The sequence below is a fragment of the Oncorhynchus kisutch genome, linkage group LG11 (genome assembly GCF_002021735.2).
Source record: "Oncorhynchus kisutch isolate 150728-3 linkage group LG11, Okis_V2, whole genome shotgun sequence".
Lineage (NCBI taxonomy): Eukaryota > Metazoa > Chordata > Actinopteri > Salmoniformes > Salmonidae > Oncorhynchus > Oncorhynchus kisutch.
This window is the reverse complement of record NC_034184.2, coordinates 51591876-51612413: the sequence shown is the minus strand read 5'-3', so window position 1 is coordinate 51612413 and position 20538 is coordinate 51591876. Positions and strand designations below refer to the sequence as shown.

The following is a 20538-nucleotide window of genomic DNA, read 5'->3' as shown; positions in this document are numbered from 1 at the left end:
TTATTTTTTTTCAAACTTCAAAAAAATGAAAAATATTCACAGAATGGGTTGTTTAATTGCATTGGAAGCACACTTCCCACTCAGACATCTTCTGTAAAAGTGACGTGGTGTGTTTACGTCCATGTTTATGTTTATATATTTTACCTTTATTTAACTAGGCAAGTCAGTTAAGAACAAATTCTTATTTACAATGACGGCCTACCCCGGCCAAACACTAGCCCGGACGACACTGGGCCAATTGTGCATCGTTCTATGGGACTCCCAATCACAGCCGGTTGTGATACAGCCTGGAATTGAACCAGGGTTTGTAGTGATCCCTCTAGCACTGAGATGCAGTACCTTAGACTGCTGCACCACTCAGAAGCCTCATAAATGTGACGTTATAAGGTGGGACCAAAGGTGATCCAGCAGTGTTAGAGTACCACATGGCCTAGCTGCTGGTTAACAAGAGGGAGGTTATCAGAGACCCTCGCAGTTTATTCCTCCCTGAAGCCCACCTAAAGGAATAACAGAGACCATCTGGGGCTCTGGGGGAGCTAGCTGTGGTAGTGGTGATGTCATCTTTACTACACACACTTTTCTGCTGCAGGCTAGTGCGTGTGTCTGCTTGTGGGTGCGTGTCTGGATACCTGCGTGCATGTGTGTGTGTTACACACCTTTATACACCAGCCAGTCACAACTCACAGCCGGGCCCCACGTGAAACCAATTAGCCTGAAGCGTGTTGCCGTAGTGGTGGCTGATGGCTTTCCCAGCCCCCGTCAGGTCGTCTCTCCCTACGTGGGGCCCCGCTACGGGCCATAGCCCTGGTCACAGCCACAAGCTGGGCCGATGAGGAGAGAATAGGGGGGATAGAGAGACAGAGAAGAGGGGGAGGTGAGAATGAGAGAGGAGAGGAAGGAGAAAGAGGGAGAGAGAGTCTGGCTGTGATGTTGGAGGTGTGGAGGCTTTCCACAAGGTCGCCGTCAAACAGGGCTGTGAGAGGGGAGCGTAGAGGAGGGGGAAGTAGGTGTGTGTAGGCCGGGCGGCCGCAGGTGCAGATCAGATTGGCTGGCGGCTCATCTGATGGCCAAATGGTAAAGCCTCAAAGCCGCCACCTATATAGTACACAACTTTGGACCAGAGCCCTATGGGTCCTGGTTAAACGTAGTGCACTATAAAGGGAATAGGGAGCCATCTGGAACACAACCTCAGACCCACTCTGAGGTGTTACTCCACACACACCTCTCTGTGTGTTCACCATGACCTAACGCAACACACAGCGCAGCAAAGCACAGCAGGGCTCTGGAAAAGGACAGGGTCGCACACAGCAGGTCAGCTCTCACTCAAAACATCCTTCATTGAGCCGTCACTGAGATGTACCGTCACGATTTTAAACATGTCAGAGGCTCAGCAGCTATTTTTAAAGTCATCCTTACTTAAAGCATGAAATGATTACACACATTCAACGAATCACCGCACTGACATACTGACATACTGTATTTAAGTCAGTATGACCACATCCCAGTCATTTACTGTCAACATCTCTGAGATGTGTTTTTCTTTTTATCTCAATAAGAAAAAATTAAATTATTGTCGGGCTCTCAGATATTAAGGTGTAAAGGTTAGTGACGAGGCCGTAGGTAAGCAGTGCCATCATACACGATAAAGACCATCCTGTGGGGTGAGAGGTCGGACAGAGGTCAGAGGTCAAAGGCCATGCTATTGACCGTTGTATGACTTTTGGGTGAAAGTCTCTCTCTGCTCTCAGTGTGACTCCTATGAACAGTAAGCGCTAGTTGTCAGAGACAGGGCAGACTTTTGAGACTTGCTCTGGACTATAATACCTTTATTAGATCTATAGTTCTCTCAGGTAACATAAATGCAACCTCAACGTTTCTTTTTGTTACCTGGTTGGAATATGTCCAGTCGCCAAAGTCCTTTCTGTAAACCTTTATAGAGATTGACAGGCAGAGTTTTAAACCATCAGATCCCAGCTATTAAAGAAAGAAAGAAAAACCTTGTTTGGTGGAAATGTCACAGCGGTATTTTATTCTCGTCCTGCTGTATTTATTTCAGTGAGAATGCTAGAGGCAGCAGCTCGGGTCTGTTAGAATAATCCATTGTCCCATCCAGACTTCTGGAGAACAGACTTTTCATTGTTTTAACAGAGCTGTATACTGCTCTATTGTTTAACCTGTACTACATTCATATCTGCTTTTAAATGTGTCTGACACTTAATATGAGCCCCAAAAACTCTGATATAATCAGATATATATTGAAATATGGTAATGAATGTGTCCAGATTCCTATTCCTAGTAATAGCAGTATAATAAGTAAAGGGATCATGAGATAGGGTATCTTACCTTTCCCTCTAGCCAAAGCAATGACATTATGTCGTCTTTCAGAGTAAATCGGGGACCTCTTTGCCGAACCAGATCGGTTTTGATATTTTATGTCATTTTAATACATAGGGCAGGTGCTTTTTATGTATATGAATAAAAGCTGATTTTCCGTTGAGGGCCGAGGGGATGGCCAAGAACTCCTGCTGATGGCCAGGACTGAGAAGAGACTGATGAGTCCTGATGCTGGCTCTGAGATCTCTGTCCCTTTCTTGGTCTCTGTTTCTTTCTTGGTGTCTGTTTCTCTCTCTGTCTCTGATTTTCTCTCTTCCTCTCTCTCTCTCTTTGTCTTTCTCTCTCTCTTTCCCTGTCTTTCTGTCCCTATCTCTCTCTTCCTCTCTCTATCTGTCCATCTTGGTCTGTCTGTCTGTTTCTCTCTTGTTCTTGTTTTCTTTCTTTCTCTCCTTCTCTCCCCATAATGTAAACGGTCACCCTTACCTGGCCTGCTATGATCATAGAGAGGGAGACATGCCATGGCATGGACACTGACTGACTGGTTGACATGGAAATGGCATACACAGCGTCTCTAGGGCTCGTTCTGTCCATGTCTGCCCTGCTGCAAGCATAGAATTCAATAATTGAATGTATCTCTATGGCTGCCAGTTTCTGGTCTAAGGTTCAAAGGGTTGGAGAGCTGCTGGCAGTAGTAGCTGAGTGTGCTTCCCAAAAGGCACCCTATTCCCTGCACCACTACTTTTGACCAGAGCTCTAATGGGTGCTCTATATAGGGAATAGGGAGCTATTTGGGATGTAGCCTGGGTCACTGGGTCCACATCCAGCAGTTCTAGGCTTTCTGAGGGCTGACCACAGAGGAAGGCTACCAAGGATCAGCTGCCTCAGATCACTGGAGGGAATATATGGTGGACGGACCGACAGACTGAGCCGCTTCAACTTCCTCTCAGCCCAGGCCAACGAACCTAGTCCTCCCTCCTCAACCTTATCCCTTCCTCCGAGACAGAGGATGATAAAACCATCATGTCTTCTCACAGAAGACAATAGACTGTGAGATAATGTGGGTGGATTTTTACTGCCTTGTACAGTAGATGAGAGAGAGAAAGAGAGAGAGAGAGAGAGAGAGTCATGGTCAAAACATATTGATGCAACAGTATCTGAGATGGGAAGAGGTCTGTCCATAATAGAGTAGAGTAGTGGCCTGAGGGCACACACTTAATGTGTTGTGAAATCTGTAATGTAATGTTTTGAATTGTATATAAAAGCCTTAATTTTGCTGCATCCCAGGGAAGCAGCTAATGGGGATCCATAATAAATACAAATACAATGGAGGGCAGTGTTGGCATTCAGAGGCAGGGTAGCTTAATTTTTAAGAGCATTGCGCAAGTAACTGAAAGGTTGCTGGTTTGAATCCCCGAGCCGATTAGATGAACGATCTGTTGATGTGCCCTTAAGCAAGGAACTTAACCCTAGTTGCTCTGGATAAGAGCGTCTGCTAAATGACTAAAATGTAAATGTTTGTAGACTGGCTTGAAAATGCAGTCCGTGTCATGGTGACCATTTAACTTTAGTTGCACGACTAATCAACTATGAGGTGTTAAAACCACTAGCAATCCACATTCTAAAATGGTATTCTTCTGTCTGTCTGTGTAAGTGTGTCGTCAGTGTGTTTTTGTGCATCAATTTGTTTGTTTCTGTTTGTGTTCCTGCCTATGAATGTGTCTGTATACAGTATGTGTACAGTATTTATATTTGTGTGTTTGGCAGAGTCCCTGAGTGTGACCATATCTCAGCAGAGATCTGAAGCCCAGTGTTCCTTTAGAAAAAGGAGCTAGCTAAATCAAATCAAATCTAATTTTATTGGTCACATGCACATGGTTAGCAGATGTTATTGCAAGTGTTGCAAAATGCTTGAGCTTCTAGTCCCGACAGTGCAGCAATATCAACAAGTAATCTGACAATTCCACAACAACTACCTAATACACGCACATCTAAGTAAAGGGATGGAATAAGAATATATACATATAAACACAGTGTCAAGAAAAAGTATGTGAACCCTTTGGAAATACCTGGATTTCTGCATAAATTTGTCATGCAATTTTATCTGATCTTTATCGAGGTCACAACGATAGACAAATAGTCTGCTTAACCTAATAACACACAAACAATTATATGGTTTCATGTCTTTATTGAACACACAGTGTAAACATTCACAGTGCAGGGTGGAAAAAGTATGTGAACCCTTGGATTTAATAACTGGTTGACCCTCCTTTGGCAGCAATAACCTCAACCAAAGGTTTTCTGTAGTTCTGTAGATCAGATCTGTACAACAGTCAGGAGGAATTTTGGAGCATTCCTCTTCACAAAACTGTTTCAGTTCAGCAATATTCTTCGGATGTCTGGTGTGAACAGCTCTCTTGAGGTCAGGCCACAGCATCTCAATCGGGTTGAGGTCAGGAATCTGACTGGGCCACTCCAGAAGGTGTATTTTCTTCTGTTGAAGCCATTCTGTTCTTGATTTACTTCTGTGTTTTGGGTCGTTGTCCTGTTGCATCACCCAACTTCTGTTGAGCTTAAATTTGGTCGGACAGCCTAACATTCTCCTGCAAACGTGTAGCAATGTTTTTTTTGGACAGCAGTGGCTTCCTCTGTGGTGTCCTCCCATGAACTCCATTCTTGTTTAGTGTTTTATGCATAGTGGACTCGTCAACGGAGATGTTAGCATGTTCCAGAGATTTCTGTAAGTCTTTAGCTGACACTCTAGGATTCTTCATAACCTCATAGAGCATTCTGTGCTGTGCTCTTGCAGTCGTCTTTGCAGGACGGCCCCTCCTAGGGAGAGTAGCAACAGTGCTGAACTTTCTCCATTTATACCACATTTTTCTTACCGTGGACTAATGAACATCAATGCTTTTAGAGATACTTTTGTAACCCTTTCCAGCTTTATGCAAATCAACAATTCTTAATCTTAGTTCTTCTGAGATCTCTTCAAATCAAAGTTTTTTTGTCATGTGCGTTGACTACAACAGGTGTGGACCTTACAGTGAAATGCTTACTTACTGGCTCTAACCAATAGTGCAAAAAATGTATTAGGTGAACAATAGGTAGGTAAAGAAATAAAACAACAGTAAAAAGACAGACTATATACAGTAGCGAGGCTATTAAAGTATCGAGGCTACATACACCGGTTAGTCAGGCTGATTGAGGTAGTATGTACATGTAGATATGGTTAAAGTGACTATGCATATATGATTAACAGAGTATAGCAGAAGTGTAAAAGAGGGGGTGGTGGGTGGGACACAATGCAGATAGCCCGGTTAGCCACTGTGCGGGAGCACTGGTTGGTCAGCCCAATTGAGGTAGTATGTACATGAATGTATAGTTAAAGTGACTATGCATATATGATAAACAGAGAGTAGCAGCAGCATAAAAATATGGGTTGGAGGAGGCACACAATGCAAATAGTCCGGGTATCCATTTGATTACCTGTTCAGGGGTCTTGGGGGTAAAAACAGTTGAAAAGCCATTTTGTCCTAGACTTGGCACTCCGGTACCACTTGCCATGCGGTAGTAGAGAGAACAGTCTATGACTGGGGTGGCTGGGGTCTTTGACAATTTTTAGGGCCTTCATCTGACACCGTCTGGTGTAGAGGTCCTGGATGGCAGGCAGCTTAGCCCCAGTGATGTACTGGGCCATACGCACTACCCTGTGTAGTGCCCTGCGGTCAGAGGCAGAGCAGTTGTCGTACCAGGCAGTGATGCAACCAGGATGCTCTCGATGTTGCTGCTGTAGAACCTTTTGAGGATCTCAGGACCCATGCCAAATCTTTTTAGTTTCCTGAGGGGGAATAGGCTTTGTCATGCCCTCTTCACGACTGTCTTGGTGTTTGGACCATTCTAGTTTGTTGTTGATGTGGACACCAAGGAACTTGAAGCTCTCAACCTGCTCCACTACAGCCCCGTCGATGAGAATGGGGGCGTGCTCGGTCCTCCTTTTCCTGTAGTCCACAATAATCTCCTTAGTCTTGGGATAGGTTGTTATTCTGGCACCACCCGGCCAGGTCTCTGACAACCTCCCTATAGGCTGTCTCGTCGTTGTCGGTGATCAGGCCTACCACTATTGTGTCACCTGCAAACTTAATGATGGTGTTGGAGTCGTGCCTGGCCATGCAGTCGTGGGTGAACAGGGAGTACAGGAGGGGACTAAGCCCACACCCCTGGGGAGCTCCAGTGTTGAGGATCAGCGTGGCAGATGTGTTGCTACCTGCTCTCACCACCTGGGGGTGGCCCGTCAGGAAGTCCAGGATCCAGTTGCAGAGGGAGGTGTTTAGTCCCAGGATCCTTAGCTTAGTGATGAGCTTTGAGGGTACTATGGTGTTGAACATTGAGCTGTAGTCAATGAATAGCATTCTCATATAAGTGTTCCTTTTGTCCAGGTTGCCTTTGTGTTCTTGGGCACAGGGACTATGGTGGACTGCTTGAAACATGTTGGTGTTACAGACTTAATCAGGGACATGTTGAAAATGTCAGTGAAGACACCTGGCAGTTGGTCAGCACATGCCCGGAGCACACGTCCTGGTAATCCGTCTGGCCCCGCAGCCTTGTGTATGTTGACCTGTTTAAAGGTCTTACTCACGTCGGCTACGGAGAGCGTGATCACACAGTTGCCTGGAACAGATGATGCTATCATGCATGCCTCAGTGTTGCTTGCCTCGAAGTGAGCATAGAAGCGATTTAGCTCATCTGGTAGGTCTGTATCACTGGGCAGCTCGCGGCTGTGCTTCCCTTTGTAGTCTGTAATAGTTTGCAAGCCCTGCCACATAAGACGAGTGTCGGAGCCGGTGTAGTATGATTCAATCTTAGCCCTGTATTGTCGCTTTTCCTGTTTTCCTGTTCGTCACAGGGCAAAGCAGGATTTCTTGAAAGCTTCCCGGGTTAGAGTCCCGCACCTTGAAAGCGGCAGCTCTAACCTTTAGCTCAGTGCGAATGTTGCCTGTAATCCATGGCTTCTGGTTGGGGTATGTACGTACAGTCACTGTAGGGACGACGTCTTCGATGCACTTACTGATAAAGCCAGTGACTGATGTGGTGTACTCCTCAATGTCATCGGAAGAATCCTGGAACATGTTCCAGTCTGTGATAGCAAAACAGTCCTTAAGTTTCCCTTGCATTAAAGTCTCCGGCCACTAGGAGCGCCACCTCTCGGTGAGTGGTTTCCTGTTTGCTTATTTCCTTATTCAGCTGACGGAGTGCGGTCTTAGTGCCAGCATCTGTCTGTGGTGGTAAATAAACAGCCACGAAAAGTATAGCTGAAATCTCTCTAGGCAAGTAGTGTGGCCTGCAATTTATCACAATATACTCTACTTCAGGCGAGCAAATCCTTGACTAGTCTCTCAAAGCACTTCATGATGACAGAAGTGAGTGCGACGGGGCATTCTTGGGTACAGGAACAATGGTGGCCATCTTGAAGCATGTGGGGACAGCAGACAGGGATAGGGAGCGATTGAATATGTCTGTAAACACACCAGCCAGCTGGTCTGTGCATGCTCTGAGGACGTGACTTGGGATGCCATCTGGGCCAGCAGCCTTGCGAGGGTTAACACGTTTAAATGTTTTACTCACGTCGGCCACGGAGAAGGAGGAGGGGGGGGCGCAGTCCTTGTTAGCGGGCCGCGACGGTGGCACTGTCAAGGCGGGCAAAGAAGGTGTTTAGTTTATGTAGAAGCGTGATATCGGCATCCTTGACGTGGCTGGTTTTCTTTTTGTAGTCCGTAATTTCCTGTAAACTCTGCCACATACGTCTCGTGTTTGAGCAGTTGAATTGCGACTCCACTTTGTCCCTGTACTGGCATTTAGATTGTTTGATTGCCTTGCGGAGGGAATAACTACACTGTTTATATTCAGCCATATTCCCATACCTCTTTCCATGGTTAAATGAGTTCGCACTTTCAGTTTTGCACAAATGCCGCCATCCATCCACTGTTTCTGGTTACGGTAGGTTTTAATAGTCACAGTGAGTACAACATCTCCAATGCACTTCTTTTGTAAACTCTTTTATGAAACCGAGTCAGCGAATAGATCAATGTTGTTTTCTGAGGCTGACTGGAACATATCCCAGTCGCATGATCAAAACAATCTTAATTAAAGCGTGGAGTCTGATTGGTCACACCATCATTGAATGGTTCTAGTCACTGGTACATCCTGTTTGAGTTTCTGCCTAGAAGACGGTAGTAGCAAGATGGCGTCGTGATCGGATTTACTGAAGGGAGGGCAGGTGAGGGCTTTGTATGCGTCGCGGAAGTTAGAGTAGCAGTGATCGAGTGTATTACCCCCGCGCGTAGTGCAATCACTATGCTGATAGAATTTAGATAGCCTTGTTCTTAAATTTGCTTTGTTAAAATCCACAGCCACAATAAATGCAGCCTCAGGATATATGGTTTCCAGTTTACATAGAGTCCAGGGAAGTTCCTTGAGGGCTGTTTAAGGGGGAATGTACACAGCTGGGAAGATTTTTTGATTTTAAGGAATTCTAGGTCAGGTGAGCAGAAGGACTTGAGTTCCTGTACGTTGTTATGATTATACCATGAGGCATTCATTGTGAATCACACAGCCCCCCCCTTCTTCTTTCCGGAGAGATGTTTATTCCTGTCGGCCTGACATACAAAGAATCCCGGTGGCTGTACTGACTCCGACAGCATGTCCCCAGAGAGCCATGTTTCCGTGAAACAGAGTATGCAACAATCACAAATGTCTTTCTGGAAGGCAACACTTGCCCTAATTTCGTCTACCTTGTTACCTAGAGACTGGACAGGCGCAGTAGCGCCTCTTCAACCTCAGGAGGCTGAAAAAATTTGGCTTGTCACCAAAAGCACTCACAAACTTTTACAGATGCACCATCGAGAGCATCCTGTCGGGCTGTATCACAACCTGGTATGGCAACTGCTCCGCCCACAACCGTAAGGCTCTCCAGAGGGTAGTGAGGTCTGCACAACACATCACCGGGGGCAAACTACCTGCCCTCCAGTACACCTACACCACCCGATGTCACAGGAAGGCCATAAAGATCATCAAGGACGACAACCACCCGAGCCACTGCCTGTTAACCCCGCTATCATTCAGAAGGCGAGGCCAGTACAGGTGCATCAAAGCTGGGACCGAGAGACTGAAAAACAGCTTCTATCTCAAGGCCATCAGACTGTTAAACAGGCACCACTAACATTGAGTGGCTGCAGCCAACATACTGACTTTAATCATGGGAATTGATGTCAAAAGATTTATCACTAGCCACTTTAAGCAGTGCCACTTAATATAATGTTTACATACCCTACATTACTCATATCATATGTATATACTGTACTCGATACCATCTACTGCATCTTGCCTATGCCGTTCTGTACCATCACCCATTCATATATCTTTATGTACATAGTCTTTATCCCTTTACACTTGTGTGTATAAGGTAGCAGTTGTGGAATTGTTAAGTTAGATTACTCATTGGTTAATACTGCATTGTCGGAACTAGAAACAGAAGCATTTCGCTACACTCGCATTAACATCTGCTAACCATGTGTATGTGACAAATAAAATTTGATTTGATTTAATTTCAGAAGGCCGCTATAGCCTCTCTAACCATGCCCTGTTCCTTTGTCTGAGGCTGGAATGGATCAGCCCATATAAACATTTCACAGGGCAGTCTAATACCATCAGGAAGGGATGACTGGGCAAGAAATAGGTCCTAAAACGCTAACCAGGTAATAAGTTGTCTAGGGAGCTATGATTAATTAGCATAGCCTGATCCCAGATCTAGTTCTGCTGTCTTGCCATAGTAGTTGCAAAACAGCACAAACATATAAGGGACCAGGCTAGCGGTGGGGTCAGGAGTTATATACACTACATGTCAAAAAGTATGTGGACACCTGCTCGTCGAACATCTCATTCCAAAATCATGGCCATTAATATGGAGTTGGTCCCCCCTTTTCTTCCATGACAGCCTCCAGTCTTCTTGGAAGGATTTCCACTAGATGTTGGAACATTGCTGCGGAGACTTGCTTCCATTCAGCCACAAGAGCATTAGTGAGGTTGGGCACTGATGTTGGGCGCTAAGGCCTGGCTTGCAGTCGTTGTTCCAATTCATCCCAAAGGTGTTCGATGGGGGGTTGAGGTCAGGGCTCTGTGCAGACCAGTCAAGTTCTTCAACACCGATCTCGACAAACCATTTCTGTATGGACCTCGCTTTGTGCACGGGGACATTGTCATGCTGAAACAGGAAAGAGCCTTCCCCAAAATGTTGCCACAAAGTTGGAAGCACAGAATCATCTAGAATGTCATTGTATGCTATAGTGTTAAGATTTCCCTTCACTGAAACTAAGGGGCCTAGCCCGAACCATGAAAAACAGCCCCAGACCAATTTTCCACCTCCACCAAACTTTACCATTGGCACTATGCATTCAGGCAGGTAGCGGTCACCATCGCGTATAGTGATCTTATGCATTTGTGCGGCTACTCGGCCATGGAAACTATTTCATTAAGCTTTCGACGAACAGTTCTTGTGGTGACGTTGCTTCCAGAGGCAGTTTGGAACTTGGTAGTGAGCATTGCAACCGAGGACAGGCGATTTTTACACGCTGTGTGCTTCAGCCCTCGCCGGTCCCATTCCGTGAGCTTGTGTGGCCTACCACTTCACGGCTGAGCCATTGTTGCTCCTAGATGTTTCCACTTCACAATAACAGCACTTACAGTTGACCGGGGCAGCTCTAGCAGGGCAGAAATTTGGCGAACTGACTTGTTGGAAAGGTGGCATCCTATGACGTTGCCACGTTGAAAGTCACTGAGCTCTTCAGTCAGTCAATCAATCAATCAAATGTATTTATAAAACCCTTCTTACATCAGCCGTTGTCACAAAATACTGTACAGAAACCCAGCCTAAAACCCCAAACGGCAAGCAATGCAGGTGTAGAAGCACGGTGGCTTGGAAAAACTCCCTAGAAAGGCCAGAACCTAGGAAGAAACCTAGAGAGGAACCAGGCTATGAGGGGTGGCCAGTCTTCTGGCTGTGCCGGGTAGAAATTATGGCCAAGATGTACAAATGTTCATAGATGATTAGAAGGGTCAAATAATAATAATCACAGTGGTTGTCGAGGGTGCAAAAGGTCAGCACCTCAGGAGTAGTTGTCAGTTGGCTTTTCATAGCCGATCATTCAGAGTATCTCTACCACTCCTGCTGTCTCTAGAGAGTTGAAAACAGCGGGTCAGGGAACAGGTAGCACGTCCGGTGAACAGGTCAGGGTTCCATAGCCGCAGGCAGAACAGTTGAAACTGGAGCAGCAGCATGGCCAGGTGCACTGGGGACAGCAAGGAGTTATCAGGCCAGGTAGTCCTGAGGCATGGTCCTAGGGATCAGGTCCTCTGAGAGAGAGAAAGAAAGAAAGATAGATAGAAAGAAATGGCGAATTAGAGAGTGCATACTTAAATTCACACAGGACACCGGATAAGACAGGAGAAATACTCCAGGTATAACAGACTGACCCTAGCCCCCCGACACATAAACTACTGCAGCATAAATACTGGAGGCTGAGACTGGAGGGGTCGGGAAAGTAAAGCCATTCAGTAAAGCCATTCTACTGCCAGTGTTTGTCTATAGAGGTTGCATTTTATACACCTGTCACCTCGACTTCACCTCGATTTTTTTTACACCTGTCAGCAACGGGAAATGGCCAAATCCACTCATTTGAAGGGGTGTCCACATACTTTTGTATATACAGTAAAGTGTAGCTACAGTAGTAGGTTCATGTGCCCAAGCCATTTCCTTTTCTGAAGACCTCCCATTTTGAATGCATTGTTCACACACTGTCATTTGCCTGTCACTATGTTCAAAGTGGCATGCATCAATTATGTATCAATTATGGATCTGTTGGTTTTGTCTGTCTCTTTGTCAATCACAGATATGATTTCTGCTTTTAGACTTTTTTATTTTATTTTGTATCCAATGAAAATTTCTTGAGGTTTTGTGTGTAAGGTTTTGTAAAGAGGTCTAGGTGACCTTCAGGGTCAAGCAGCTCTCTGTTTGTGTAATGCAGACGCTGGGAGTCAGGAAGCAAGTACAGGGGGTGACGTTAATAATAAATAGGACAATACAAAACAAGAGTAGCGACATGAGAAACTAAATACTGCCTGGGGAAAGAACCAAAGGGAGTGACAGATATAGGGGAGGTAATCATAGAAGTGATGGAGTCCAGGTGAGACGCAGGTGCGCGTAACGATGGTGGCAGGTGTGTGTAATAATAAGTAAACAGGTGAAAATGAGCACCAGAGAGGGGGAGCAGAATAAGACGTGACAGATTGGGTCATTCTGTCTGTTTATTTGTGTTTAATGGCTGTTATGTTTGTGTTTATGTGAATGTCTCACTAACTCATGCCCGTTACTCTTTCTTCATAGGCCATCGACAACAGCTTGACCCTGAGATAAGCAGAAAGTACATTTATTTTTCTCTCAAAACAGACAGTAAAATATCTATTCTATTCCATGATATTCTTGTCCAACAGGAGGAGGACTTCCTGGAAATGGTGAGCACCGGCCAGCAGATGGAGAGCCAATACGGCCACTTGTTTGAGAAGGTGATCGTCAACGACGACCTGACAGCAGCATTCAGTGAACTGAATGGGGCTCTGAAGAAGATGGAGACAGACACTCACTGGATACCCATCAGATGGACTCACTCCTGAGAACCACGGAGAGAGAGAGACTTTTTGAGAAAGAATATTAAAAAGGGAAGGACATTTTAACAAAGTTGTTAGTATATTTATATATTTTACCCTTATTTCTGCCATGTGTGTGGTGGGCGTTGTTGGATAGCAGTGAACTGACTTTATATATTGCACTACCCACAGGGCTCTGGTCAAGGTACTATGTAGGAAATATGGTGCCATTTTGGGACGAAGCCTGTATCTCTCTCTGGGTCTTCCACTGGGCCCTGACCAGCTCAGTCAACAGTCAATGCACTGGACATCTTGAGGGTGGGGCTGGTCTGATCTGGTTTTAGACCGCTGCTCTGTCTTCAGATCACTTTCACTGTGACTGCCAATCAGTGCTGTGCCAGTACGTACTGTGACTTACTGCTCCTTCCTTAGTGTGTTTTTAACATTAGTTTATAGAAAACAAAGGGATTTGTATTTTTCTGTTTCTGGATTGACAGTGGGCGGTGTTTACATGTACATTTCTGTATGTTACTGCAAAGCCTCAAGAAGAGAATAATGGGGAAAGAGATACAAATAAACATTTTGCCTTCAAGTCTTAAACTCCGCTTCGTTCCAAAAGTTCACCCTTTTCTCTATGTAGTGCACTACTTTTGACCAAGGCCCATAGCAATCTGGTCAAAAATAGTCCACTATATAGGGGTAGGGTGCCATTTCTGATGCACCTTCAAACTCCGATAAACTATGCCCTTGCCATTTTTAACGCTTCCATAGACGGTTATGCCAAGATAGTACACTCATCGAAGGGCAACAACAGGTGTCATTTTATTTAAGAGAAATGAATATATTTTCATATTTTTCTGCTATTTTACATACCTTTTATATATGACATATTTCTAACATATTTTATAAAGAAGCACCATGATACTGTCACTGTATAACCTGAGGTGATTCCTGACGTTACTTTGATGTTGGAAGCCTTCAGACAGTGTCTTGTCGTTGTACCTCCAGTTCCCGTGCCCTACTTACACAGTGTGCGTTCTAAACGCCACCCTATATAGGGATTTAGGACAACGCCTAGGTGTTTTAAACTTTTTTATTTAGGAGCTATTTAAAAAAAGATATTTAAACCCTACTTTGAATACTTTACTCATGACGGTGACCAGGCAGCAAAACAATTTGCCAATTAAACTACCAGACATTGGCTTGTCATTTGTAAGTAAAATGTTCTCAATCTAGTATAATTAGGGTGGAGTGGAGTTAGCCTTAATTTATTCTCATAAAACAGGCCTAAAACAAGGAACCTTACAGAGGGCTCCATAGCGCTAATAGATTTACAACAGGCCGAAGAAAAAAAAGTAGCTGCTTCTAACTTAACAAGGTTCAGGTTATATAGAGAAAGGTTAGAGTTGCTAGTCCTCCACACCTCTCTTTCAATTTCCCTCCTGTCTGTCTATCCCTCTACCCTTTCCCTGCTATTCAGTTTCTGTATCCCACGGTTAGGTGGCTAGACTATAAAGTGTATGTTGGATTGTTTGATGAGATAATTTCTGGAGCTATGATGTTGAGGGTTTAAAAATTCTGGTAACTTTCCCCAAATTGTATGGACAGTTACCAGAATTTTGCAACCCTAATCATGTCTGATGTTCAAAGACCCTACACAAATGGAAGGTTCATTCGGCTTCCTCTCGACATTTCATACAGTTCCTCCTGTATAGTGTAGCAATTATTTATATATTTTTCATTCCTTGGTTTTCCAGGATCCCTGGTTGGAATATTCCTGGAATCAGGAGGGAATTACCAGGAGATCCTCGAATCCTTACCGGAACTACTCCTGTAGTCTGGGTTTAGGCCCTGCTGGGTGCAGTGACCTCACGAGCAGTGACCTCATGTTCTCTCTCTTCCCAAGTTTTCACACTTACACCACCAACCATAGGTGTTAGTTAGTTAGCTCCGTTTCCAGCTAAGGTCATGAAGAGGCACCACAGCTATCTCTCTCTCTGTCTGGTGTCTGTTTTCTCTTTTAAAGCTGTTCTCTCTCTCTCTCTCTCTCTCTTTTTTCTTTTATCCCTTTATTTTTATTGATCAAAACATGTCTTTATATCACAGGTGCGCCTGTTTATTTTTTCTTCTGATTATCAAGCTTATTTAAAAGGATATTTTTGTTTCAGGTTAAGCCACTAGAATACCATGTTTATCTACACTTCCGGGTTAACCCTTAAGTTTTCCCATCATTTTATTACATGTTCATGTTATGTTAGGTTCATAATTACCCTCTAGCCATCCATATCATTTATCGGATTCAGAAGTTCAGTCTGTGAGGGTATTTTTCTTCAGACTGAATATGAAATACTTTATTTGGCAAGTTGTAAGAGTTTTCTTTTTATTTGTACATTTTATATTAAAATATTCAATCAAATGTGTACTTTTTAAGATGTTAATAAGTATGGCAAATGAACGATGATTGTAGCCGTGAGAGAATTTTCCTCTCATAACAGTGATATGGGACACTTGGGGTTGTTAGAATCGTGTGTCTAGAATGTGTTTCTGAGCCCTTGAGTACCATTTAGCTCAACTTTCACTCGCGCCGATGAAGAAGAAAAACACCTTCACAGAGACACTTTGAGTGCACACTTGTGTAAATAGAACTCAGATGCTATGTCCGAAATGGAACCTGATTCCCTTTATAGTGCACTACTTTTCACCAGGGCCTATAAGTAATGCGCTATGTAGGGAATAAGGTGCCATTTGGGATGGAACCTCACATTCACATCTTTCATCTGTAGATGTCTGACTTCACCAGAGAGCAGTGATCATTGCTAATTTATTTATCATCTAAGCAATTACTGTCATAGACAGTTCTGCTGTGTTGACATCCTAGCCTCAGAGAGACCATTGATATCAATCAATCAATCATCACCTGAAGGAGCGCTCTGAGTTGACTAGGGTCCCGGGGTGAGGACTGAAACCTGTGTCTATATATCTGTCTATTTGTTGAAACTTGAGGCCTGCAGTGTTGCCTAATTAAACAATGTTATGTTGTCTAATGGGCCAAATGACTAACTCAGGTGTCACTGACTGGGCCTGGACCTTCAAACACAATGGCTTTAGTATAGCAGAAGGGGATCTGGAGAAGTCCTAAGGCTAAATCCAATCTTTTGGCCAGAGCCTTGGTCAAAAGTAGTGCACTATATATGGTATAGGGTGCCATTTGGGACAAGGGCTCAGATTGTCTGAGTGGCACTCCGAAAAATGCTTGATGACGATCCAAAACAAACCCTTCTGCCCAAGACAGGTCGCCTCAGTAACCTTCACATTCCCTCTGTTCCACAGAGCTCACATTGATGGCTGCCGTGTGGAGCAGGGCAGGAGTTCACAGGCCCAAGCAGGGAGGGAGGGATGAGGAGGTGGAGAAGAGAGGGGGGTGAGGAGTGGAGCAGGACAGGAGTTTGCAGGGAGGGATAAGGAGGTGAGGAAAGGGGGAGGAGGTAGGGAGGACAGGAATTTACAGGCTAAGATAGGAAAAGAGGGTTGATGAGAGGGAGATAGAGGGAAGGATGAGGAGCAGGAAAGAGGTGGCTGGGAACAGGCCGGGAGGGAGTGGTGTGGAAAGGAGAGGAGGAAGCGGGGAGGAGAGTGGGGGAAGGTCAGGGAGAGGTAATGGCACTCTGTGAGGAGGCCAAGGGGAAGGGTTTCACTCTCCTCTTCCCCTTAATTGGGATTAAGGAGTGATGTGGGACTCACTCGCTTACTCGCCGTGCTCCACAGTACCAGTGTATCCCAAATGGTACCCTATTCCCTTTATAGTGCACTCACTTACTCGCCGTGCTCCACAGTACTTGTGTGTCCCAAATGGTACCCTATATAGTGCACTACTTTTGACCATGGTCCAAAGGGTAGTATAGTAGTGCACTATAAAGGGAATAGGGTGCCATTTTGAGTGCACAACTGTAAGTGGGGACATGAGAAGGTGCTGGAGCTGGCCCGACATGCCAGGCTTTTAGAGGTAAGAAAGAGAGAGGGAGGGACACAGAGGGAGAGAGGGAGGAAGACAGATTTCCACTTGGGTTTTACCTTCCAAAAGCCATCAAGCTCAATGATCCATATTTAACACAAGAAAAATACTGCCTCACATCGTCCCCCGGGCGTGGGAAACCAGAGCCGTGGGAACGTGGGCCGAGTGACAGGTAAGAAAAGGTTGTAGAGCTTCTAAGTGAGCTCTGAATTTCCCTCCACGTCATAACAGCCATGTTATCGGTGCTCACTGTCTGTGAGCATTTAACCCATTACCATGGGTTAAATGGCACCCTATATTTTCCCTTTATAGTGCACTACTTTTGACCAGAGCCCTATGGGTACCCTAATTCCCTTTATAGTGCACTACTTTTGACCAGGGCCCTATGGGTACCCTATTCCCTTTATAGTGCACTACTTTTGACCAGGGCTCATTTGGGATGCAAACTGTGTTTGGGATTGCTGGCTGGGTGTCCTGGGTAAAGGTGTCTTCACAGCCTCCAATGAGCCAAAGTGACTGGAGTCACTTCCATCTCCACTCTCCTGTCCTCTCTGGTTTAGTTCTTCTCTGAACAGCTCACACAGGATTTGTCCCAATATAGGGCCCGATTCTGACCCGAGTTAAGCGCACGCGTAAATGGAATGTATTTCCCTTTTTATGCACTTTTCTCTATGTGTATTATGACGAACTTAAACATGAGAATAGGGTGCTTTTCACCCACTATTCATTTTGGGTGGAGATCAAATAAATGAAGGTGTGGCTGAGGTGTGTACAGATATGCTGTATTCTGACTTTGACTTAATTCCCCAATAATTCCACCACCTTTACGCATGAAGAATCCATGAAGAAGTTCTAGCGAACGTACTGGTTCCAAGTAGAAAAAGCATCTACTTTTTCAGATAGAAATAACACCATTGTCCATGCACTTTAATTGACATATTTATAAGAGATATTGATTAGAGATAGGTAAATGAGTAATCCATTTGGATAAGGGAATTGTAAATACACTACATTACCAAAAGTATGTGGACACCTGCTAGTCGAACATCTCATTCCAAAATCATGGGCATTAATATGGAGTTGGTCCTCCCTTTGCTTCTATAACAGCCTCCAGTCTTCTGGGAAGGCTTTCCACTAAATGTTGGAACATTGCTGCCGGGGACTTGCTTCCATTCAGCCACAAGAGCATTAGTGAGGTCAGGCACTGATGTTTGGCACTAAGGCCTGGCTCACAGTCAGCGTTCCAATTCATCCCAAAGGTGTTCGATGGGGTTGAGGTCAGAGCTCTGTGCAGTTTAGTTAAGTTCTTTCACACTGATCTTGATAAACCATTTCTGTATGGACCTCGCTGAAACAGGAAAGGGCCTTCCCCAAACTCTTTCCACAAAGTTGGAAGCACAGAATCGTCTAGAATGTCATTGTATTCTGTTACGTTAGTTCCCTTCAATGGAACTAAGGGGCCTAGCCTTAACAATGAAAACAGCCCCAGACTATTATTCCTCCTCCACCAAACTTTACAGTTGGCACTATGCATTGGGGCAGGTAGCGTTTGCCAAACCCAGATTAGTCCGCCAGACTGCCATATAGTGAAGAGTGATTCATCACTCCAGGGAACGCATTTCCACTGCTGCAGAGTCCAATGGAGTTGATCTTTAGACCACTCCAGCTGACGCTTGGCATTGCGTATGGTGATCTTAGGCTTGTGTGCGGTCATGGAAACCCATTTCATGAAGCTCCCGACAAACAGTTCTTGTGCTGAACAAAGACATGTAAGCTAATTAAAATGTTATGGAGCGGCGTGCAGACCAAGCCGTAACAGTTCAAACCTGGCGCACTTGGTTGTGTCATCACGAAGTTCCGTGGTTAGTGCAGGCAATAGACAAGGGTATAGCCTACTATTGTACATTATTGACATAATTACTGTGTAAGTCTATGTATACGATACTTCCAACATTACCATGGGTTAAAGAACTGAATGTGGCATATTTCTAAATGAGTTAAACTACCGTTTAAACTACCGTCAAACGACCGTGTAAAGTCTATTCATAAATACCTTGTTAACCCTAAATAATCTACAAGATCAGAGTATTTTTTCTCTCCCAAGTTTTGCTCAAACGGAGCTGAATATGCACGTATTTAGATGGCTTTCTTAAATGTACCCCTAATATTCTGAACCCGTACTCTCGATATATTCTATTGTCTGTCCACAAAATTCAAACTAGAAGCTACACCATATTTAAAGGGATGGCTTAAGATAAATGTACTTGAAAACTCCACAAGAACATCTCTTGGCCACTAAGTGGGAGGGTTTTCAGCAGGCGAATTACATTTATTCAGTGTGTCCAAGGGACGCCTGCAAAGCTTGTTTACGCACCTTCATAACAGTCTGAATACCAACTACTGAGAAGTGTGTAGGAAAGGCGTGCTTAAAAAAGGAATCATTTCAGAAGTCGAAATCAGGCCCATATTGCACAACTTTTGACCAGGCTCATAAGGCTCTGGTCAAAAGCAACACTGTGTTGGGAATAACGTGCCAAATCAGACACATTCATGAGCCTCAGCTTGCTTTCAATCTACAGCACAGTATTTTTGTTACCTCCACTACCTCACCCATTGTGTTTCATCCCATGTGTTTATTTGACCATGTCCAAGTTTGAGTGTTTCAGACCTCTTGCCCGTTCGAGTATGTTTTGATAACACCCAAAACATTGTACATGAGGGTGATGGGTTCCATGTGACATTCCGAGAGTTCTCTTCATCACAATAACGTTGTATCTGATATTCATGACACTCATGACACCACATGGGTGGTTGTGACTGACACACCATTTTCTCTCCCGTCACACTGACATGCAAGAGGTAGTCAGTCCTCTTCTCACGCCTTGTAGGGGCCTTATGGGGAAGGAGGAACGCTACTCTCTGTCGGACGTTAGTCTGTCGGTGCTAGGCCCAAAATGTTGCATCTGCTTGAAGCCATCGTGTTTCACACACTCAGAAAACCATGAAGACAGAAACACATGTTCCCACTATTAGGTTTCTCCCACAGTGCCACAGACAATCAGGGAACTGATCTCCCTCTTTCTCTCACTCTCTCTTGCCTTCAATCACATGAATCAGGGATGATTTGACAGATGACGATATCACAGTGATCAATGAATTGTGAATTGTGTGTTTTAAGGTCAATAAATGTCATATTAGTCCAGGACTGATTAAAGAAAACAAACCTTCCTCTTCCTCCTCTCTCTACCTGGTCCTTGGAGAGCAGCTATAGTTGTGTGATTATGAACCATGTACAGCCCAAGCCCATGCAGCAATGGTTTCTCCAGTTATGACATTAAGGTGACTTTAAGAGCTCACAGAATGAAAGAGCTGCTGTACTTTTTTCCTTGTTTCCTCATCCCTCTCTCTCTAATGGTTTAGCCGAGCAGAGCAGAGAACAGCTTAAGGAGTACACTGGATTTATAGCATTAAATGCTCACCTTTTATCTCTGATTCACAAG

At 44.6% G+C, this 20538-nt stretch overlaps 1 protein-coding gene across 2 annotated transcripts in view; it reads left to right on the top strand.

Annotated features, from left to right (window-relative positions):
- LOC109899553 (MAGUK p55 subfamily member 7) overlaps positions 1–14464 on the top strand; it is a 258023-nt gene extending 243559 nt beyond the window's left edge. For both annotated transcript variants that reach the window (XM_031835938.1, XM_020494890.2), the window contains one exon: positions 12874–14464. In XM_031835938.1, the coding sequence (XP_031691798.1) occupies positions 12874–13053 (180 nt within the window). In that variant the 3' untranslated portion in view covers positions 13054–14464. The remainder of the gene's footprint in view (positions 1–12873) is intronic.
- The last annotated feature ends 6074 nt before the right edge of the window (positions 14465–20538 follow it).